General features: G+C 61.8%; 1 protein-coding gene across 1 annotated transcript in view; it reads left to right on the top strand.

The window, feature by feature from the left end:
* The first annotated feature begins 16,231 nt into the window (after positions 1-16,231).
* Positions 16,232-23,019, top strand: part of NOTCH1 (notch receptor 1) — a 46,885-nt gene continuing 40,097 nt past the window's right edge. Inside the window, exons 1-2 of the mRNA XM_059926058.1 lie at positions 16,232-16,520; positions 18,275-18,356. Of these exons, the coding sequence (XP_059782041.1) occupies positions 16,460-16,520; positions 18,275-18,356 (143 nt within the window). The 5' untranslated portion in view covers positions 16,232-16,459. The remainder of the gene's footprint in view (positions 16,521-18,274; positions 18,357-23,019) is intronic.

Below are 23,019 nucleotides of genomic sequence, written 5' to 3'. Positions count from 1 at the left end.
CGCCTGCGGAGGTTAGAGGAGACTGGTGCTCACCGTACCAAGGCCAGAGCTGCCGAGGGCCGCCTCCTGACCCTGGCAGGCCCAGCCGCGGGGTCCTGTGCTCCCTGGGACCCACTAACCCTCAAGGGCGCACGTCCTTGTCGCCCCACCCCCCATAAGGAGGCCACGTGCACCCTCCCTCCCAACTCCCCTCTGGAGACCCCCTGCACCTGCTGAGCTGAAGGCAGACCCTGGGATTCCAGCCCCTGGGGGCCCAGGTGGAAGGTCTCTGAGTCCAGGGTCTTGTAAGAAGGTCCCCACCGTGGACCACGGACCAGAGCAGAACATTTAGGCAGGAACATAAACCACTGTTTCCCACCACCCGGAACCAGGGCAGATAGGGAGGACACATGAAATTCAAGGCTTTGTTCCGTGTGGCCCGGAGATGCTGTCTGCCACCTCTTCCACCCCCCATCACATAGGAACCATTTCCCACGTTGTTGGAACTTTCCACAGGCATGCCTTCTAACAACTGCACATTATTCAATTAGACAGACACGGATGGTTTTCTTAGCCAGCCTCTCCGTACATCTGGGTTGCTTCCAGGTTCTGGCTGCAGCCAGAGAAGTCTCCAAGCGGCCGGTTTTCTGGGTTTCACATTATTTCCTCAGGTTAAATTCCCAGAAGTAGAATTACTGGGTCAAAAATATGAACATTTTACGCCTGTCGCTACACACTGACGTCAGAATAAATCTGGGACTCCGTCTGGCACTGAGACGGGACCCTGTGCTGAGCCACCCTCTGGGGCCGGGTCGCCCCCAGAACCGTCCGCTTGGCTGCACATCCCGGAGGGCTGGGAGAGGAGCCTGGGCTTCCTCATGGGCGCCGGGCGGGCACCAACCTCAGCCCACGCTGTGGGCTCCCTGAAATTCCGACTTGGGACCCTGGTGGCCTCAGAGCTGGCGCAGCAGCGGGCGGCGGGAGTGAGGGGTGTAGTAGACATTAAGAAGTCATCACTTCCTGCCTATTTCAAATATTTTGTGAAGCCCTATGACCCAGCCCTTCCCTTTCTCGCCGGGCTTCCAGCCCCCCTGGATATTGCTGTTTCCTGCACCCCAGAGGCTGTCCTTGACCCGGCCCCTCTGCTCGGGGCTGGTTCCCGAAAGGACTGCTCAATTCCATTTTCGGCCTCAGGCCCCCAGGTCCTGGACAGCCGGGCTGGTCTGGGGGTTGGCACCCCGCAGCCAGGCTGACACCAGGCCACACTGTCTCACACAGCAGAGGAGGGCCCTGCTGCGGGCTCAGGGCCCCGGAGCTGTGACGGGCTGTCCGGCTGCCCATGGCCTGCGAGGCTGTGACCCCTGAAGGCCCAAACGCAGCGCCGGGGCCGTGGGGGGCTTACTGAAGTAGGTTCTCCAAGTGTGACCCCAACCCGGAGCCTCAGAGCCTCAGGCCCACCCCATCCCAACAAACACATTTCCAAGTGGTCGGTTTGGTTGGGGGCAGGGTGGTGACCCCCATCTTCCAAACTCCAGGAAGAGCCCAGCCTGGGGGATGGTGTTGGGGGGAGGGGGTCCTAGTGTCGGAGAGACCAGGGTGCCACGGGGAAGGGTCCCATGCAATAGTGTAGACAAACTGTGAAGTGTCAGCCTTGCTTTGTGGATGGTCAAACGCCCAACACACTTTCGGGCTGATGCCTCCCAAGGTGGCATGTGGTCCAGGGCCAGGCAGGTGGCCTGGCTGGAGGAGTCCAAACTCTTCCTAATTCTTCCAGCATTTTCGCCCCCCCCCCCCGTTTTACCTTTTCCAATCTTTGGCCAATCCCATGGGGTGAATAGGGTAGGAAGAAATATTCCCATTTTCTAGAGGAGAAAAGTAAGGCTCAGAAAAGTGAGGTGACTTGTCTGTGGTCACAAAGCTGGCCTGCTACCATCAGGTGAGGGAGGGGACAGTCCCCAGGGGAACATTTCCTGTCCCCGGTGGTCTGGCCTTCCTGGGGCAGGCCAGGACGCTGGGGTCAGGGGCCCAAAAGACGCCCTGTGGACAGCTGGCTGAAGACCCGAGTGCCAGGTGGGGCCAGGGCCCAGGAGCAGGGCACCCCTCCCAGGTGAGGCCCAGAAGATGCCCCACCTCCTTGGTCTGGCATCAACCTCGGTACCTCCCACTGTAACACGAGTCTGCTCCTCTTTGGCACTGCGTCTGAGCCTCTGGCCACCCCTCTACACCCCCCTCCCCGTGTCTCACTGCGGCTGTCTCTGGGGGGGGGTTGTTGGCCCCATTTTACAGATGGGAAAGTTGATGCAGGAGAGCTGGACCTGCCTGAGGAAGAGTGAGGACCCATGAGCCAGGGGAGAACCCAGCCCCACGGCTCCCACCCGGACACGGGCCCCTCGTGATCCTAGGACAGAAATGAGACTCGCCCAGAGAGGGCCAGGCTGGGCTGGCTGGTTGCTGGGGGACCAGCTCCTGCCGAGGTGGATGGGAACTTCTCCTAAGAGTCAACAGAAACCGTGGCCAAGCTGTGGGGCCTCTGGGGGCCTCTGATTCCCGCTGTGAGGCTTGGAGGTTCTCTGGGCGCCTGGGTGCGGAAACACCTGCTCGCCCCTGGGATGAAGGCGGCAGAGGGCACAGCTCAGCATGAGGGAAAACATCAGGGTCAGGACGCTTCCTGAGCGGAGCCAACACCCTCCCCTCGACAAGCTGCCTGTCCAGGGTTGAAGAAGGAAGTGGGCACAGGGGCGGATGAAGGGCCCGAGGCTGAAGGGAGGGTGCCCATTGCTGGGCCCGGATGGGAAGGGGCCCTGGCACCCAGGTGGCTAGCGGTGCAGCCCCCGGCCGGGCTGGGCGACCTGGGAAGGAAGTGGGTGGATTCAGTGTCTGCTGTGACAGGCGTTGAGCCAAGGGGTCTGCTCCAAGCCCTGAGGTCGCTGACCACAGGGGCCTCTCAGGCTGACTTGGCAGTGGTACAGAGACCAGAGAGGGCGGGCGGTGGGGGGGGGGGGGCGCTGGGTGGGCCTTGGGAGGGTTTCTGGCTGCCGTTGGACAGCCGGGCCTCCCAGCTCTGGCCGGGTACCAGGTCCGCTCAGGAAGCCCTGAGTGGTCATTCTCACACCAGCCCAACAGGCAGGCAGAGCTTGCCCAGCCAGGGGGCTTCTGGAGGGGTCTGAGGAGGGAGACAGGCCTGGATTCTCATCCTGGTTCTGCTTCCAAAGCCTTGTGCCATCCTGAATGCTGTCCTTTTCTCTCAGACCTCAGTGTCCCAATGGTCTTGCAGGCAGGATAGCCTTGCCCAGCCTCCAGCAGGGTCGCTGAAGGTAAAAGGCGAAGATGAATATTTAGTTGCTTTGTAGACAGTAAAGCCCTGGAAGGGTAAATGGGGTTATTAAGAACAGCTTCAGGTAGGGAATTCCCTCATAGTCCAGTGGTTAGGACTCTGCCCTTTCACTGCCATGGGCCCAGGTTCAATCCCTGGTCAGGGAAGTAAGATCCCACAAGCCGCACAGCATGGCCAGAAAACACAAACAAAAAACCCCAACAGCTTCAGGTATGGCTGGATCCCGGGGCTCCAGCAATGCCATCTAGACTTTCTGTCTGTCTCTGGGCTCCTGGGGTCCCACTCCCCACAGAGTGGCAGAGATGGCTCAGGTGCCCCCTGCTCAGCAACTCCTGTGGAAGAGGGACTCTGCATGTGCCCACCCGTGGACCCAGAAGTCCAAACACACAGGCAGATGGTTAGGGGAACAGTAGGTTTCCAAACCACAGCTGTCCACCGAAAGTGCTGACCATGAGCCGGACTCAGAAGCACTGAGTGTCCACTTAGCCCATTTCATGCCCTAACAAGGCCAGAAGTGAGTCCATCCTACAGATAAGGAGCCAGAGGTTCACAGCAGGAAAGCCACCTGCGTAAGCCTAACCCAGCTTCCAGACTGTGGCCAAGAGATGCGGATCAGGGGGTCCTGGCCCCAAAGTCTAGGATGCAACCCCCAAGCTCTCCCGCGGGCTTTGGGAGCGATCCCGGAAACCTCGGTAGTACAGAAGTCAGTCATCACCCTAGTGCCAGGGCCTGCCCACCCGGTGCTCCTCCTATTTGGGGTTGACGTTTGAGGTAAAGCTCCTCGAACTGGGGCACTTGTGGGGCACAAGAAGAGCCAAGACCCATGGGACAAAGCAGAGCCTTTTTATTCTGAGCAGGGTCTTACTTAGGGGCAACTGGAAGATATTGGGGATGCTGTGGGTTCAGTTCCAGACCCTGCAATAAAGCGAGTATCACAATAAAACAAGTACTGCAGTAAAGCCAGTCACACGAATTTTTTGGTCCCGGTGCAACTAAAAGTCATGTTTACGCTATAATGTAGTCTATTAAGTGCGTAATAGCATTATGCCTAAAAATAAACAATGTACAGAACTTAATTAAAAAATACTTTATTGCTAAAAAATGCAGAAGTTGTAGAAGTAACATCAGAGATCATTCACCACAGTCACTATAACAAATGTAATACTGATGAAAAAGTTTGAGGGCTTCCCTGGTGGTACAGTGGTTAAGAATCCGCCTGCCAATGCAGGGGACATGGGTTCGAGCCCTGGTCCGGGAAGATCCCACATGCCGCGGAGCAACTAAGCCCGTGCACCGCAACTACTGAGCTTGCACTCTAGAGCCACAACTACGGAGCACGCGCGCCTAGAGCCCGTGCTCCGCAACAAGAGAAGCCACCGCAATGAGAAACCTGCGCACCTCAACCAAGAGTTGCTGCAACTAGAGAAAGTCTGCGCACAGCAACAAAGACCAAACACAGCCTAAATAAATAAATAAAAGAAAACTTTTTTAAAAATTAAAAAAAAGAAAAAGTTTGAAATATTTCGAGAATTACCAATATGTGACACAGACACAGGAAGTGAGCAAATGCTGTCGGAAAAATGGCTCAGATAGACCCGCTCAACGCAGGGTGGCCACAAACATTCAACTTGTAAAAAACGTAATATCTGAGAAGTGCAATAAAACGAGGTGTGCCTGAATTCTAAAACAAATGTAAACTCAATTATTATTATTATTTTAAAAATTTATTTATTAATTTTGGCTGCGTTGGGTCTTTGTTGTTGCACATGGGCTTTCTCTAGTTGTGGCGAGCGGGGGCTACTCTTCATTGCGGTGCGTGGGCTTCTCATCGCGGTGGCTTCTCTTGCTGTGGAGCACGGGCTCTAGGCGGGCAGGCTTCAGTAGCTGTGGCTCGCGGGCTCTAGAGCGCAGGCTCAGTAGTTGCGGCGCACGGGCTTAGTTGCACTGCGCCACCAGGGAAGCCCCTAAACTCAGTTTTTAAATATGAACACACACACTCGTGCAACAGGACAGCTACAGTGGGTTTTGGCCTGGAGAATGCCCCACTGCCTCTGCTCCCGGCACCCCACGGCACCTCGGGTGAGGCTCTCAGGAGTCTTCCCTCAGCTCCTGGGATGCCAGGTTGCCCGGGAGATGCTGGAAGAGAACACCCAAGGTCCAGGGAAGGGCATGGGGAACATGGGCCTCGGGGTCCCCTCCAGCCCACGACAGCCTCCACTGAGGAAGCAACGTGTCTTGGGCCAGCCCCCGAGGGCATGGCATCCCAGATGAGCTCCACCGTCCAAGGAAAATAGCACCGCTCCCCAACGTGCGCCCTCACTCACTCACCCTGGCCATGGGGACTCTGACCGTGGCCACAGCCCGGCCACAGGGCCCTCCCCCACAGCTGGGTCACAGGATGTCCCCAAGAGGCTCAAGGACTCTGGGACACAGGTCATCGTGGTTTTTAGTTCCCTGTTCCATCCAGCCCGCCCAGAACCCAGAGCTTTCCTGACCTCGAGATGCAGAGGACCTGGGCTACAGGGGTGTGACCACAGGTAAGGTGCCGGAGAGCGGACCACGGGGTGGGAGGTGGGGGCCGCCGTGCGCTGGCTCAGAAAGTCCCCAGTTTATACTCGCTCATAGGACTGGCGCTCCGGGATTGAGCGTCTACACTGCGTCAGGCCCTGTAGACCCCAGGCAAACGGTCCCACCCAGGCCCTGTCCTCAGGAGCGAGTCCTGATCCAGTGGGTGAAGACTCACGAAAATAACTACGACGTCTAACCATAAAGGTGGGCCCAGAGGTCGGGGTGCGGGGTTGCGGAGGTTCCCAGGAGGGGAACCCCGAGAGTGGAGGGGCCTCCACCCCAAAACAGTCCACGCTGTGGATTCTAACAGAGGTGGAAAGAAGCCCCCAGATGCATTTAAAACTCGGCTTCCAACATCATAGACCAACTATACTTCAGTAAAAATTAAACAAACAAAAAACAAAAACAAAAAAACCCGCGGCCTCTGCTGGGGTTGCCCGCAATGTAATTTCCTTTGCTACGCTTGTTGGTTTTGTCTGAATTTTTGTGACGGGGTGGGGGATGAGGCATTTTCACTTGTGTGAAAAGATGTAACCAGTAAACACAAACATTTTGTTTTTCCTCCATTGGCCTCGAAGTGAAAAAAAAATGTTGCTTTGCCACGGAGGGAGAGAGGCCCAGGCCACCCGCGACCTGCCTACAAGAGTGGCCCCAGCCTCCGGCTTCTCTGCCTTGGTTTCCCCTCTTGGGAAGCTCAGAGGCCGCCGGCTCAGCTGTGACCAAGAGGAGGATGCCGGGTCAGAAGACCTGGCCCTCCCTGGGCCTCTCCCCGGCTGTGCCCCTCCAGGTCCCTGGGTCCCCAGCCCCGGCCTGTGTGGCTCTCAGGATCACTGCCCTCCCGCCCCTGCCGTGTCTGGACGAGGGTCCCCAGGGGGCTGAGTCGGTCCCGTTGGAAGGGGTCCGTGGAGCGAAGCCGTTTCCTGGCTCTGGGCTCCAAGGAAATGGGGCCTCCCGCTGGGCGTGGGGTGGGAAGGTTGCCCCCGCCTCCCCGGGTGCAGCTCCAGCAGAGACCGGCCTCCCCAAATCTCACAGCACCTCCCTTCTTGGGGGGCCTCTCGGGACACAGGCCAGGGGTGTCCGTCACCCCAGGGCCCAGCTCAGGACTGAGCAGCACGTGAGGGGGTGGAGGGCAGAAATCAGTGGTGTGGGGCGTTGACAAGGGCCTCAGGGAGACGGGTGCTGGTCCCTACCACCTCCCAGTGGGAAGCTGGTCCAAATCTCAGGCCTGTCCCTCTGTCTCCCGGGGTCCCGCGCATGTCCTTGGAGCTGGTGCCTTTCTGGGCCGTGTGTGGCAGGGGAGGAGGGCCCCTTCTTCCAGAACCTCCCAGACAGGCCACTCCTGCCCCCCTGCGGGGTCTGCGAGCAGGGGCTGGGCCACCCCACGGGGGCCGCCTCCCTGTAGTCCAGAGTCTCCTTTGGAACCAAAATCGCCCACCTTTGCACGAGAAGATGAACTGACTGAGAAAAGGCCAAGATGTGGTCTCAGTCCCCGCTCGCTGGGCTGGGACACTGCGTCTCAGAAGAGCAGGCTGTGTGCCACGCGCACCCAGCTCCCTTACCGCACGTTCAGTTAATTGGAGGAGTCGCACGCAAGGACCGATGTCAGCCGCCTGGGGACCCGAGCAAGGCCCAGAAGATTCGAGAAGCAACCGTTTTCCTCCTTCTGCAGAAACAGGAAGCGCGGCTCCTTTGAGGACCCCTCAGCCGTCTCCCTTGGGAAGAAACGCCCAGAAGAAAGGACTCAGAGGAGCCTGGAGAAATGCTCCGTCCTCAGTTTTCACCTGAGTCACAGGGAACTTGAACCCACCCTGATTTAGTTTCCACTTTAAAGCCAACTTGGGATGTTTGTAACCCACACTAATCCCTCTGGGTTGTTTTGTCCTTTCCTTGGAAACGCTGAGCCCACGGGCTTGGACGTACGCAGTGGTGCAAACACAGCACAGTTTGCCAGTCGGAGTCTGCGTCTGGGGACAGAGCAAGTTCAAGTTTCAGCGTCGTTGTCGCATTTTAGCAGAGTGTTCGCACCCTGTGGAGGCGGCGGGTCACCTCCCGGCCTGAGGAGGGATCGGCCCCACGCCATGGACCAGCGGACACAGGGCAGAGTCCCTTAGCCACCAGAGAGCCGGGGGGGACCAGAGCGGTGCTCTCCCCGCCAGCTGTGACGAGCCGAGTCCCAGCCCACAGTCTAACAGACAGCAAGGCCTCTCATCATGTTGTTTCATCTAAGGAGGGACCTGCTGTAGCCACGTGCCCGCCAGTGGGCGCGGAGGCAGGTGCGGCACACCTCGCTCTCTCCTTCCCGAGGGAGCGGGACCCCGAGATGCCCCCACTCACCTCGCCGCCATCCCCCCTTTTGCCAACTTCACACAGCCTTGCGCAAAGCTTGTGAAGTTCAAAAACCATTTTTCTCTGCGTTAAAACCCCTTGTGTTAGTCTCCTGGCCAGAAGTCCGAGATCGAGGTGTCGGAGGCTCTAGAAGAGGGTCCTTCCTGCCTCTCCCAGCTCCTGCCGGTGGCTGGCAGTCCTCGGTGTTCCTGGGCTTGTGGCTGCATCACCCTGATCTCTGCGTCTGTCTTCACGGGGTCTGCTCCCAGGTCCAAAATTCCCTCTTCTCGGGACACCAGTCACTGGATGGGAGCCCACCATACTCCAGTCTGACCTCATTTTAACTTGATCACATCTGCAAAAACCCTATTTCCAAGTAAGGTCACATCCATGGGTTCCAGGAGGAAACTACCCGATGCATCTTTGGGGGACACAATTCAGCTCATAACACCCACGAGTGGCAAGTGACAAACGAGGAGCTTTTCCCGGCGGGCAGAGCCGGGCACAATGAGGGAGACTGGGCCGGTGGACGATGCCAGACTTATCCGATCTTATTCCAAAGGCCCACCGTGGGCTGCCAGGCTAAAGGCACAAGCGAGCCCTTGGCACCCGTGGCCGGTCCCCGTGGGAGCAGAGCGGGGTGTGCTGGGGCCACTCTGCCCAGATGTCCCTCACTTCCTGGGGTCTCTACCCGCCCCGTCGCCTCCTCAGAGAGGCCTCCTGAGCTGACCTCGCCCAGCAGGACCCAGCGCTCCCCTCCCGCCAGTCCCGTCACACAACCGGGAAGGAGCGATGTCCTCTGAGCCAACGAAAGGCCCTGTCACCTCCCCGGCCAGGGCACCCGTCCTGCTCGACGCAGAGCCCGAGATTTTCTCAAATCCCGCCTTAACCCCCTGCCATGGCACCCCTGTGCTCCGGGCGCCGGTCCATTTCTCAGCTGGGGGTCAGCTGGGCCGCGGGCCAGGCTCAGCCGGTGGAAGAGGTCGGGGCCCAGGTGGCCTCGTAGCACTGACACCCAGTGCGTAACTGCTGCCTGGGGGTCGCAGCCCCGGCCCGGTGAGGGGCCCAGGCCCAGGGACAGACAGATGGACGGATGGATGGACGGCAGGCCGCTGGGGCCGGTGGCTCGGCACACCGCCTCAGGTCCTCTGGGACCCGCCGGCCCCCTGCAGCCGCCGGGGTCAGGCGTCGGAGTGATAAGGCCTCTCCCTGCCCCCAGCTTTGCCGAGCTCCCAGACTGCGGGGGCAGAGCACGGGGGTCTCCACGCAGGTGGCGTCTGCTTTGCGTCACGTTTCTCCCCTTGAATTAACCCCAAGCCTTGCTGTTCTAAGTGATGAGCAGACGTTAGTCCAAGCATACTCAGGACCCCCAGCTCTGGGGAAGGGAGGACGGACACGCCCGCGAGTCAGGGCCCCCAGGGAGGGGGTGAGGCGCCCCCCTCCCCCAGCGCCCTGCACAGCGGGTGGGTGGCCAAGGGAGAACTTCCCCCACACTCCCCCGGCACTAGCAGAGCCCTGGGCCCCTGTCGCCCCTTCTCGGCCCTGCCCACAGGCATGGGAACCAGCTTTCCTTCCACGAGACGCGATGCGTGGGAACCAAAGAGGGAAAAAACCCATGAGGCCCTTCACCCCAGCCTCACGGGTGCCCACGCAGATGCTCAGCACACAGTAGACACCCCGGCAGGTCCCGCACGGAGGTGAGGAGGGGCGGCGGCCCCCCCCAAAGGCCGCGCGCCCCTGGGAACCTGCAAGCTAATCCCATCGCGGCCTGCTGGTTCCCACAATGCTGAAACATGTTTATCCTCTCTGTGCCTGAGTGATAGTCGGTCTGATTTATGCCGTGCAGAGACCCTCCAGCGGCTGCAGGCCCCCGGGGCGGGCTCCGACGGCTGAGCGGTCCTCTCTCCAGCTGGGGCCACGTGAAAGACGGCTTTCCTTGCTGATTTTTGAGAATTATTGCAACGAATGTTTACCCACGAGATGCTGATTGTGACGATAAGGAGGCTGGAGCAAAAGGGACGCGAGAGGGAGATTGCAAAACCCCCCCTGGATCGCAGAAGCTCCAGTCGCAGGCTCGGCCCACTGGCATTTGCCACCAAAGTGCCTGTTTTTATTTAAATGGCCCAGAGCAAGTCTCTGACTAAACTAACATTCCCACGCCAACACTCAGCAGCGCCTCTGGTTTTTGGCAAATTTTTTCCTTAGCTGTCAAGGCAGAAATATAGAAGAATTCTGGTCTTACTTAAGGATTGTTGGGGGTTTTTCCCTTCCCCCTGGAGACACGAAAATAACTCACAGATGTGCCGGTACCTGCTAATGCCTGCGCTCCGTTTACCTCGGGAACGCGATTCCCTGTGTTCCCTGTAACCCAAACCCTGATTTCCAGGCCCATTTTCTCTGTAACAGGGGGCCGTTGGGGGGGAGTTTGGGGGAGGGGGAAGCCCTAGACATGTTTAAATGTGTCTGGAGCAAATGGGAAGAAGCCCAGGCGGCCCTGAGAAACTTGCTGAGGGGCTGAGGTTCCCCGCGAAGGCCCGCCTGGGGGACAGGGCAGCCGGTGGGTGGGGATGCGGGTGTGGTGTGGAGAGTGCGGGGGACAGACAGTCTGCGGGGACTCCTGGCTTCCCTCCAGCAATTCCCGCTGGGGCAGAAAGAGTTTGCTGTGAGAAGCCTATACCTTCCCTGTAAAAATAAAAATGGACTTTTTTTAGAAGGTAATTTCCAGCTATTTTTAACCCCGGAAAGGAAGAAAGGGAAGGAGGGAAGGAGGGAGGGAGGGAGGACAGAAGGAAGGAAGGAACGAAAGAAGGAAGGAAGGGGAGAGGGAGGAGACGGGGGAGGAGGGAGCCTGGCCGGCTCTTCCCTGGGTGAGTGACTCAGGTCTGCAGAGGCTCCTACTGAAGCCTGAGGGATGGGGCCAAGCAGTTCCCGCCCCCCCCCCCCCAACCTCCTCGGGGCCCTTTCTCTTTGGAGAAAGTTCTGAGCTGCAGCCAGCAGGGCCAGGCCGGGTGGAAGCTCCCCAGAGCCAGCCCCTCTCCCAGCCGCCTCTGCAGGGGTCCCAGGATCCCCGGGGGTGGGAGGGGGAGACCTAGACCCGGGCTGGGCCCCACAGCCCTCTCAGAGCATCAGTGTGCGTAAAGCGGGCACGGTGACGGCGTCCCTGCTGCAGCCCCTCTGCCAGCCCCTGCCAGGAGAGGTCAGCTCGGAGCCCAGCCCCGCCCCGCCGGTGTCCCTCCGTGATTTCAGCAGGCCCAGCCCGCTCCACACAATGCCCCAGAGTCTGGGCAGGCTCCTCCGAGGCCGGCTGTCCCCCAGGGGCACCCAGAGGTGGGCCACCGAGCCCTGAGTGATCCAACCCCAGGCCCAGTTCCGCCCAGGCTCTGTGGGCAGCTGAGGGGGTCGCGGGGCCTGGAGAGGTGGAGGCAGGGCCCCTCCTTCTCAGAGCTGGGACACCAGGCCCAGGGCCCCCTGCCGCTGGGGTCAGCGCCCTGAGCAGTTAGTCCAGGGGCTCCCGGGGAGGAGCAGGTGGTCTCCGCCGGGGCCTGTGCTCCTCTGGCCGCCCCGCAGCCCACCCCTCAAATGACAAGGACCAGGGCCCGTCCTGCGGCCCTCGGAGCCCACAGCAGCCGGCCGCATCGGCTCACCTGCTCAGGGCGGCAGCTACCTGTCGGGGACTTGCCCGGGCAACACGCTCCCCAGGCTCTGTGCCCGCCTCTGGGATGCTGACCTTCCTTCCTGGGCTTCGTGGGCAGCAGGGGGGCTCACAGCCAACCTGCGTCCTGGCCCTGAGCTGCCAAGAGGCCTGGGGGCTTGCAAGGAGTGACCACTGTGGGTGACGGGTGGGCAGGACCCTCAGCAGGGCAGGGCCTGGTGCAGGGTCCCGCATTATGGAGCCGTCCGGTAGCCGTGGGTCAGTCTGCGTCTGTTGGAGGGGGCAGGACACACAGTGACAGGTTCCTACATCCGGGACCGTGCACCCCCCAAGGAATACTGTATGATGGTGCAGGAGTTGGGAAGCCCGGGGGCTCTGTGACAGCTTCCCGGAGGAGGTGAAGGCCGATGAGGGTGGGGTCATTTCAGCAGAGGACACGACACGCAGACAGCAGAGCGGGGAACTGACCCACTGCAGGTGGCCTCCCCCATCAGGCCTGGCAAAGCTGGCCCAGGGGAAATGCCGGCACCTGCGGGCGGCCCCAACCAGCCCACTCCCAGCACATTCGGGCCTGGGCGACAGTGGATCCCTGCTTGGGGGCGAGGGCGGGCAGGAAAGCAAACTCTAGACCCCAGCCTGCCCCTTCCCTTCTCAGGATGAGGGGAAGCCCTCCAACGTCGGCCTGAATCCAACCTTGGGAAAGAACATCGAGGAACTAGCGGAGCTTCCACACGCGAACGCACAGGGACGCCCAGCCCGGGGTCCAGCACAGGGGGCTGAGGAGCCAGCCCTGGCCCGTCCACCTGAAGCCACGCCACACAGCCACTGAAACCACGTCCGGGAAAAACGCTCAAACCTCTGGAAAGGTTCTGGCTTGGTTTCAAGTAGAAAAAGGTAGACAGGACTTTGGAAATCTCTTGATAGTGGAGAAGACTGAGCTCAGGGAACAGTGATGGTCCCTCAGTGGGCCTGCTGGTCAGGGTCTGGCGCTGGGCCTGGGCCTGGCTGTGGTGCGGTAGGAGGCTGGACACGTCTCGGGCCCCTGGGCTCTCTCTGCAAGCAGTTCAGATACGTTTGACAATTAACTTCCAAAGGTGGACGAGCCCTTCCCGTGGTGTTCTGGAATCGCCCCACAGCTGCCCTGGCTGGTATGCCCCCAACCCGGTCAGGCTGGTGTGCCCATCACAGGGCCCCCACTCTCAGGCCCGCCCCCGAGCCCTCACCCCTCCTCCCGACACCCCGTATCCTCTGCCTCAGGGCCACCGTCACCCACACCAACCTGCGAGCAGCCCACGAGGGCAGGGCGGGAACAGCCCTTTCGTGGTCACAGACAGCCTGCCACGGGCTCCCGGAGCCCATCTGCCTGCTGAAGAGCCAGGCGGGGACCTGGGTGACCCAGAACCAGTCTTGTCACAGCGTCTCGGAAAAGTCATGCGCATCACGCTACCCCGCCCCCCCGGGCTGCGGGGGTCACAGGGGCGCGTCTGAAGTGCCAAGAACAACCGTTGCAGGAAAGAGAGGAGCTGGGGGCCCAGGACCAGGAGTCTCAGCCTGGCTGCACCTTAGAATCGGGGGGAGCTTTAAACATGCTCCCCCACCCACCAAGCAGGCCAAGTCATGCTGGACCCCCTGCAGGAGGGGGCTCGGGTGGGTTTTCTTTGCGGGGCAGGAATGGGCCAACGTCAGCTCAGCCCATCCTGACGATGGCATCCCTGTATCTCTGGAGGCAAGAGACAGGGGAACTGACCCAGCTCAGCCTGGGGTGTGGAGCGTGAGGGCCTTCTCCCCCTCGGGGCCCGGCAAGCTGGACCCTGGAGAAGAAAGTGGCCGCTGGACACTCACCTCTGGGAGCCGGGCCTGCGGCCTCACCCTCCCTGGTCCCAGGTTCTTCAGACAGCTTGGGGGCTCTTCATTCAGCGGCCTGTGCAGGGGACTTCCCTGCGAACCTGGCCCCAGCGCCCAACGTAAGCCAGGCAGGAAGCCCAAAGTGGTGTCCCATTGCTGTACCCTGATTCAACTTCTGGCCATCCCAGGCCCCACCCTCCCATTGGGCTTTGGAAGCGGCCAGCACCCCAAATTTCCCTCCCCTCCCTGTTTCTCCTTATCTTCCCCAACATCCCCCAACCAGGGCTGCCCCTAGGCTGCCCATCCTGTAAGGGAAGGTCTCCAGGATCTAGGCCATGGGGACCCCCAGTCCTCTCCTCCCTCAAACCCCCTGGCCTGGGAAACTTGATAAAGAGAGGAGAAGGGGAGGCCAGAAATCCCCGGCCTAATTTGTGAACAAAAAAGCTCCGTGCCCACTTGCCAGGGCCTGGAGGGGAGGGAGGCCCAGCCCAGGCCCTGTCCTTGGCCTCACACAAGCCCCTCCCCAGCCCCAGGCACTTCTGGCTTTCCCAGGGTCTCCTCGGGGGCCCCAGCTGCCCATGAGATATCTAAGGAAGCAGGTGGCACAGGGCTTAGAAGCTTGGGAGGCCTAGCTGCGCTGTCTGTACCACAGGCTAAAGAGAGCGCCCAGCTCCTGGGTACTGGGCACAGCCGGGCAGACCCAGGTAAGACTCCCTTCCCCCCCGAGCGCCCTCCCAGGTAAGACTCCCTTCCCCCGAGCGCCCTCCGCCAGGGCTGTCCCTTGACGGAAGGGTGAGAACTTGCCCCCAAGCCAGGGCTGGGTGGGCCTTCACTTTCGGCCTGGGGCCTATTGGCAGAGATGCTAGCTCTGATGGAGGGCACACAGGCAACGGCCCCGCCCCGGAGGAGCGCCTGGCCTGAGGTCCTCAGTCCATCCCCGGGAGACGAGGGGCCTGTGGTGTGCACAGCCCTGAGACTGTGAGCTGGAGGGAGGCATGGGAGGAACTTCGCAACCCCCCTCTTCCTTCTACGGAAAATCTGCTCCTCCAGGCTGCCGTTCTGTAAACATCTCTGCTGTCTCCAGACGCCTTCTCTCCTGGGCACCGACCCCAAGAGAAGTTACCCCGGGCTCTGAGAAGCGCCGCCAGCTTCTGGGAGGCTGCAGGCCGGGGTGGCTCCAGCGGCAGCTGTCCCTCCTGTGCTCCCAGCAGCAGCCCAGCTGCCACCAGTGCCCCGCAACAGGTGTGCCAAGAAGGGCGGGCTGGGGTCAGGTGTGCGATCTGCCCACCACCAGGCAACCCCACTCTGCCCACCTCTCTGGGCCTCCCTGGCAAGGGCTGCTTCTCAGACAGCCTCTGGGATTTCTGCATTCCTGAGGGTTCTCCTGCCCCGGACCCTTTACCCTGCTAGGTCCCTCTCAGCCTTTAAGGCTCCCCTCTGGTATCACCTACTCCAGGAAACCCCCACCCCCAACGTAGGGCCGAGTCTGTACCCAGTGCGAGGCTGTAAACTTTGGTTTAGTAGAGTCTATGGCAGGCATTTTGGACGCCCAGCACTTAACCCGGGCTGGCACAGGATGTCCAAATCTGGCATCGTGGTGGAGAAATAAATCATCCGGCAGGAGCACGTGGGAGGGGCCCAGGGCTGCGTGAGTGCTAACACTAGGTCTGCTCGGCCCACGGGTGCTTTGCCGGGCTCCTTAGGCTGGAGGCGCCCGAGAAGGGGTAGAACAGTGACCAAGGGGCGTCTAGAGGCGGGTCCCCCCCGGGGGAGCTGGTGCGCAGTCCGCCTGGCCAGGCATTGGCCCCAGGATGCTTCCTTGGGGCACCCAGAGCCCCCTTTGCAGAGGCTGCGGCCCTGGTGCCACCATCCCTCAGGGTCAAGTGCCCCGAACTTCACAGCCACGGGTGCCTGGGCTCGATCTCTCAGAGGCTTAAAGTTGCGACCACGGGCTCCTGAGATTGGAGCCCCGGGCCAGGGGTGCACCCAGAACTGCCGAGGGCGCGACTTCGCCCAGGGCGCGACTTCGCCCAGAGCCCGCCTCCCAGGGTCCCCCAAACGGGGCTTCGGCAGCTCCTCCCCACCTGCCGGGGCCCAGCTCCTCGCGGGGCACGGCCTCCCGCAGGTTCCCCTTTCCCCACTCGCCCCGCGCCTCCTCCGCTATTGAGATGCAAATCGTTGTCAATTGTCGCCAAGCGCGGCTGAGGACAGAGCCGGATCCTTCCGCAGTCACGGACCAAACTTTTGGCTTCCGAAAACTTTCGAACGAGAAGTAGTCCCTAGGGCCGGGCCCCGACCCCGCTCCGCACCGCCGCGGCCCCCATCCCCGGAGGACCCGGGTTCGGGACGCGCGCCCCACACCAAGGAGGCGCAGGGCTGGTCCAGGCGCGCGGAGGGGCGCGGCCAGCGAGGGGGCGACGGCTGCGGAGGGATCGGCGGGGGCGGGACCCGGGGGCGGGGCCGGCGGGGCGGGGGCGGAGCGCACGGCGGCCCAGCGCCTCACTAGTGCCTCGGCCGTGGGAGGGAGCGCAGGGGTGCGGGGCGCGGGGCGCGGGCGCAGCGGAGGAACGATCGTGGGCGCGGAGACGGGCCGGCGAGGTCGCGAGAGCGCAGCGTCGCCCTCCAGCCAGGAAGGAGAGGGCAGTAGCGGGCCGCCACCGCCCGTGGGACAGTCCGGCGCGCGCGTGTGCGCCCGAGCCCCGCCGGCCGGGCGCAGGAGGCCGCCACCGGACGCGGCGGGCAGCCGGCGGGCAGGCATGCCGCGTCTCCTGGCGCCCCTGCTCTGCCTGGCGCTGCTGCCCGCGCTCGCCGCACGAGGTAGGCGACCGCCCGCCGCGAGCCCGCAACTTTCCGCGCCTTCGGAAACTTTTGGCGGCGCCCTAGGTGCGCGCCCCGGGTGCCTGGGAGCGGGCGGCCAGGGTGTGGAGGGGGACCGGGCGACCTGGGACAGGGTAGGGGCCGGAGTCCCGGGCTCGGGAAGAAGGACTGACCCTCCCCCGCTCCGCCTGCCCCATCGGGGCGGACTCAGGCGGCTCGCGCCTGGAACCGAGTTTGGGGCCGGGTTTGAAGTCGGGTTTGAAGCCGGGCGTGGGCCTCTGGGGGCCCGGGAGACCCTGTCCTGGGCTCGCCCTTGGCCAGCCGCGCGTGGGGCTCGCCGCCGGGGCGGACGGACGAGCTGCCTACTACTTTTCGATTTGAATCGAGTCGGTTTTGGTTTCCTGTTGCTTTGGGGCCATTTATCTTTTTTCTTCGCCTCTTGCCCGCGCTGGGGGCGGATGTTGGGGCGTGGAGCGTGGAGCGTGGGGTCCGGGGCGCCGCGCTGGTCTTTACGGAGCCGCACTGCCGGATCCGGCCGCCGGGCGTGGTGGGCAGAGGGGAGTTGGGCGGGCCCGGCGGGCCCGGCCTCCTTCCCGAGTAAGAGAGTTTGCGCAGGGCCGGGGCGAGGGACGCGGACCCAGGCGTCCCCGGGCTCCTGGCCGCCCCGCCCGCGGTGTCCCCTCCCCACGCCGGGTCGCTGCCCCCATCCCGGCTCACAATTTGGGGGGTGGGTGTGTGTGTGCGGAAGACAGCTGCTACTTGTGGGACTTTCACTTTGTGGAGTTCAAGTTTGGAAACCTTGCGGGGGGCGGCGGGGGGGGGGTGTCGGACATTCCTCTCTCCTCTTCACATCAAGAGGATCTCCGAGGAATCGGATGGTGATTAATTTTTCTCTTCTCCTAAAAGTTGGAGGGAGTATTAGCTCCTAGGTTCCTGAAGATAGGGTTCCGTGTCACACCCCGCCCCGGCCCCCATGGGGGGCTTAATTTACATAGCCCTGGTAAGAGGGAGAGGGAGGGGCTTGATTAGTTGACCCCTTCCAGGGAATGGGGTCGAATTCCTTCCAAATGAAGTGTCTTCATCCCCCTCCCCTGGGTGTGTGTGTGGGGGGGGGGGCTGCCACTGAAGATGCCCGCCCTGGGGAGCTGGTATTGGGTGTCGGTGGGGGCGTGGAGGCGCGGCCCGGTCCCTGGGGTGCAGTCCCGGTGCCCCAGGAGGCGGCCCTGGCGCGACAATGGGCCGCTCTGATTCCTCCGGTCGGCGCTTTGTTGGCGGGAGGGGCAGCGGGCCTTGCAGCTGTCGCATTTTCCCACGAGCGGAGGAGCTGAGTGTGGCCAGGGCTGCCCACCCCCCACTCAGCGCCGCCCCCTCGAAGAACTTGTTTGAACAGCAAGACAATCCTGGTGGTTGGATAGGGGCCCCAGCCCAGCCAGGGTCCGCAGTGAAGACGGGGCGGGGAGTGAGAACTTTGGGAGCGTGGCCCGGGGTCATCCCAGCTTTCCTCCACTGCTGTCCCCGAGGCGTCTCAGGCCACCCTGCCTCCACTTTGAGCGTGACCTAGCACCCGCCACCCACCACACCCCCTCCCTCCATTGCTGACCCCAGAACTCTGGGCGGAATGTTGAATCCCCTTGGGGTTCATGCCAAGCTTCCTGGGGCCCCCGGCCCCCAGCAACCCCATGACAGGAGGTGAGGGGTGGGCAGTGCCCCTTGGGGTGCTGGCCAGGCTGACGTCTCCCTTTGCCTCTCCCCAGGCCTGCGATGTTCCCAGCCCAGCGAGACCTGCTTGAATGGCGGGAAGTGTGAAGTGTTCCCCAACGGCACTGAGGCCTGTGTGTGAGTATGCGCCCCTGCAGGGACCTGTTGCTTTGTCGGGAGCAGAGCCCCTGCCTTCTGCAGCGGGCCAGCAGGGACAGAACACTAGGCCATTGTCTTCTGGAGATGGCCCAGAAGGCTGGGCGCGGTCACGTGCTAGTTTTATTGGACAAAGCCTGGCAATTACTTAATCACCAGCAATTATGCTGCGTGTGGAGCTGGCCTGGCCCATGGAGGTTGGAGCGCTCCTTTGTGGGCCACCTCAGGCTCCCGGGGAGCTAGGTGGGAATCGCTGGTACCCCATTTCTTTCCGAAGTCCCTGAGAAACAATTTGACCTGCCAGGGAGGCCCTGGAGCATCTGTAGAGACGCCCGGCCCTCACCGCCCTGCCAACCAGGGAGTACCTCTTCGGGGCAGGTGAGCGCCTCCTGGGCAGGTGATGCCTCACAGCAAGAAACTGACTATTTCAAAGCCAAACCCACCCTTCCCAGCCCTCTGCCCTCCCCGCCTACTTCTCTCTGGCCTCAGGTGAGGTTGGGGAAGGGAAGTTGGAACTCGTCTTGTTGGCTGTGCCCACCTCCGTTGGGTGTGGGGCTGGGAGTGCCTGCTAGAAACTTGGTTTCTGTCCTGGCATCTGCAGCTCTGGCCTCCTAACCGGCTGGCCCTTCACCTTCCCAGCCTTGGGTCCTCAGCTGTGAACTGAGGTCTGTGGTCGGGTAATCTGGTTAGAATCTACTGTCTGGCCGCCTGCCTCTGAGTTACCAGTCAGCCTGAGGGAAGTTTTTCTGCTGTGGCTGACGCCCTTCAACTTGAGTTCGTCCCTGATGGGAATAATGAGGAGGTGCTTGGTGGCTGGAGAAACGCCCCCCTCCCCAGGCTGCCCAAGTGGCTGCCGAGTTGGCGCGCCCTCATTCCAACTGCTGAGGACCCATTCCCTTGACAACCCCCAGCCCGGGCTCACTGCCTGCCCAGCCAGTGGGCAAGCAGCCCCCTCCTTCCACTGCCTCCCACCCTCCCCAGACTGAAGCCAATTAAGCAGGTCTGTGAGCAGTTTAATGGACAAAGCGCATTGTGTCTTTGTCAGACACTAATGAATGCGCACTACTTTTTTTTTTTTTTTGCTTTTTGGGGGCCTTTTTCTCCTGCAGAAGCCTCACCGACGCTTGATGCCCTAAATCTTGTTTCCTTTCATTCAGAGACCGACAGCTGGGATTCAGTGGAAGTGCAGTGGCTATTGTTGGGGAGGTGGATTAATGCTGGGTGATTAATTATGCGTGGCTTCCCAGAATGCAGACTCCTTCCCTGCCGCCCCTCGAGCTCCTGCTACAGCTTGGCCGCTCAGCTCACTGGGGTGTGTGTGTGTCTACGTGTAGGGGCGGGGGGCAGCCTCCGCGTTTCTGCAGAGGGCTTTGGGAGGGTGGGGGGGAGTGCTGTGCTGGGGAAAGTGGGAGCAGTCTCTACTTGTGTGAACGGGGAGCCGGGACAGCCCGGGGCCTCCCGGGGCCAAAGCTCCAGCCGAGTGTTGCCTGGGCGGGGAAGGGGGTGCCTTGGGGTACAGGCTGCTGCAGCGTACTCGCTGGCCTCAGAGTGAGGCACTTCAGGGGGACGGGGGCGTGCTCTCCCGCTCTCCAAGCCTGGGCACTTTGGGAGTCCTGCCCCCCAAGACGGCCAGGGATCAGGGCTGTGGTGCCGGCCTTTCTCCTCCCTTGGGCCCGGCGCCCCGCCCCCGCCTTGGCGGGAAGCCCGCCTGTCTGGCCTGGCACCCGGCCGGGCTCGGCACACAGAGACCCCATTGTGCACACCCCACAGAGCCACTTGGAAGATGAACGGAAGCGCCGTCCTCAGAGGCCGCACCACTGGGCACCCCGGGTGGGAGGCAAGGGTATCAGAGCCGCGACCGGCAGGCCGGTCCCGGCTCTGGAGAGGCAGGGGTCCAGGCTCACCGGGCAGTTCGGGGGGCGCTGCGGCCACCCCGGGGCCTGTGCCTGCCCGCTCTCGCCCATCACCCACCGTTGCGCGGAGGCCCCGGGCGGTCTGCTCGTGGGGGAGGCCCTGCTCTCCCAGCTGACGGGGAGCCACTTTCTTGCCTCAAAGGTGTCAGGGTGCGGGCTTCCGGAGCCCTGCTGACCTGGCTGTGCGTCCCAGCTCGGCAGCATCCAGCCAGGACCCTCAGAAAGTTCCTTGACTTTCTTGTCGATGTGCTGGCTCCCGCATGGCCAGGGCGTGGGAAACGGTGGTGTCGTTGTGCCAGGCGCGTTAATAGCAGGTGACTCATCTGTTTCCACCCGAAAGAGAAGGAGCCTTCCCCAGAAGCTGCCAGTCAGGTGTCTACAGGGCTCAGGCTGGGAAAAAGAGGTTCGTGTTGGTGCGAAGGCCCCCCCGGGAAGTCACGGAGAGCCAGTGCCCGGCTGGCCAGTGGCCGCGGCGGGAAGGCTGCGTGTCCCCAGGGGCGGAGCGCTGTCTCTGGACAGTGGCTGCGTGTGGTGGCCCGGGGGGGCAGGCTAAGGCGGGTCTTCGCGACCCTCTGCGCGTCTCCAGCCTCCGTTCCGCCCCATCAGTGCTGAGGAGATACCGAAGTGGGCGCCCCCTCTTTCCTTTTGATTGGGGTGGCGGTGTGGGAAGGCCTCTGGGGGCTGCCATCTGTGGAGTGAGCGTGTGTTTTCCGTCTGAAAGGCTTGTTGGTGGGGGGGTGCTGCCCGGTGCTGGACTGGGAGCTGAGGCCCCAGGATGGCTCAGACGCTCCCCCTGCCTGCGAGAAAGTCAGAATTTTACCAGGACGTCTTCCAGGTGATCGCAGAAGTGGGGTGCACCGTCGTCGCACCCAGAGTACCTGGGAGGGAAGTCCGGCCAGCCAGCGTGTGGTGGCCCTCAGCTTTGGACGATCCTGTATTTGAGGCCTGGCTCTGCCACCCAGTGGCTTCGTGACCTCAGGTCATCGGGTCACCTGAATCCAGACCCCTCCCTCCCCCAGTCTGTCCTTCGGGGCTGACCCACGGTTGATCTCTCGGTGATGTGTAAGGTTGCGTAAGAGGGGCGCGCAGCAGGCACAGGGCAAGGGCCCATTTCCTCCCTGTCTTCTCCTTTTGACTTGATGCCGCTGGTTTCAGGATCCTCATTTGAGAATGTTTCGTTGGCTAATGAGTTAATTCAGAGAACCCGAAAGGTGCAGCCTGCTGGGTCCCAGCCGGCGTGCTGCCTGGGAGGGGCTGGCCAATTTGGAGGACTTCATCGCCCACGATGGCTCCCATCGGTGCCTTCCTTGTTTGCTTCTGCGGTTCTGCGCGCCTGTCGTGTGCTGGGCTCTGCTCTGGACTTGGGCACCGTGGGCTCAGGGCAGACACAGTCCCTGCCCTCATGGAGTCCACTTTCCGCTGTGGGGGCAGGAGAGGCAGCATGAACACGTGACGTGTCAGGTGGAGGTGAGCACGGTGGGTGGGGCTCGGAGCAACCCCGTAACCACGGGAATCAGGCATGTAACGGAGCACAGAGAAGTTGGCACTTGGCCCCAGCATCTCACAGCGCAGAGTAGAGCCCAGCCCTAACTCTTTCTCCAGAGCGCGTGTGTTCCTAACCACTGCCGCATCCTGCCTGCGCTGCCCCGGGCCCTCGCTGGCCATTCTGTGAGGAAGCAGGGCGGGGACGACAACTTCCTTAAAAGAGGCGGTTCAGAGGGTCGGGTGGAAGTGACTCGGCTGCAGAGGGATGATGGAACGTTTTGCGTCTCTGTCACCTGGTCTGTCTGTTTCCAGTGAGTCACCTGCGAGCCTTGGGCGAGGCGTGGGGTGGGGGGGGGGGGGAGGAACAGGTTAATTCTCATCCTCACTCCTAGGCTGAGAGCGGACAAGGTCTGTACAGGACTTCCTCTGTTTATGCAGCGCCCGGGCTCCAAGGACGTAGGGTTAGAAAAACACATGGTAAACGCACAGCGTCAGCTAGAAAGCTTCACCTCCTGCCTCTGACTGCAGAGGGACATCAAGGAACACGCGATCTCTGCAGGAAGGTGCCTTCTGGGGCCTGGCCCTGCCTCTGTACAGCAGCCAACGTTTTTTCCATTGAGAAAATAATAGTGACGTGTTTTAACAAAGAGAAAAAAAGAAAACTGTGCCCTTAGCTGGAAGAGAGTGGGGCAGGGCAAACAGCTGATGGAGGAGAAGCTCTTCATCAGGACAGCTGAGCGGGGTCTGGGTGGCGGGGGGCGTGGGCTGGGTGCTGGGACCCCAGGAAGCCGGAGTGGAGGGGTGGGGGGCAGGTCCAGAGGGCGTCACGGCTCCCCTCCCCGAGTGCTGGGTGGCAGTCTGAAGGTCCCATGAGAGCTGGGACTGTCTCTGTTCCTCATTGACTGTGACTCTGAGGGGTGGCCATGGCTGTTGCTGGCAGGTGGGGCCCACTGGGCAGTGCCGGGCTGGGCTGAGGGGTTGCGCCCTCCTGGGGTGGGGAGGGCACCTTTCCTGCTTCGTGTCTTGTCTATAAATAGTGAAAGTTGTGGCTTTGCAGAGTTGATTGAGTATCCTGATTGCTTTCCTCAATAATGTAACGATAATGCCTCCACACACAGACAGCTGCTTTTATCCGGCCTCATAAAACCCCTGGCAGACTTTTCTTCACCAGGCTCATACCCCCTTGGGGTGGTGGCCAGCTCTGCTTTTTTCTAAACCCCCAGTTTCCTCAGGTGGGGAAAACTGAG

The sequence above is a fragment of the Balaenoptera ricei genome, chromosome 6 (genome assembly GCF_028023285.1).
Source record: "Balaenoptera ricei isolate mBalRic1 chromosome 6, mBalRic1.hap2, whole genome shotgun sequence".
Taxonomy (NCBI): Eukaryota; Metazoa; Chordata; class Mammalia; order Artiodactyla; family Balaenopteridae; genus Balaenoptera; species Balaenoptera ricei.
This window is presented reverse-complemented; position numbering and strand designations above follow the sequence as displayed.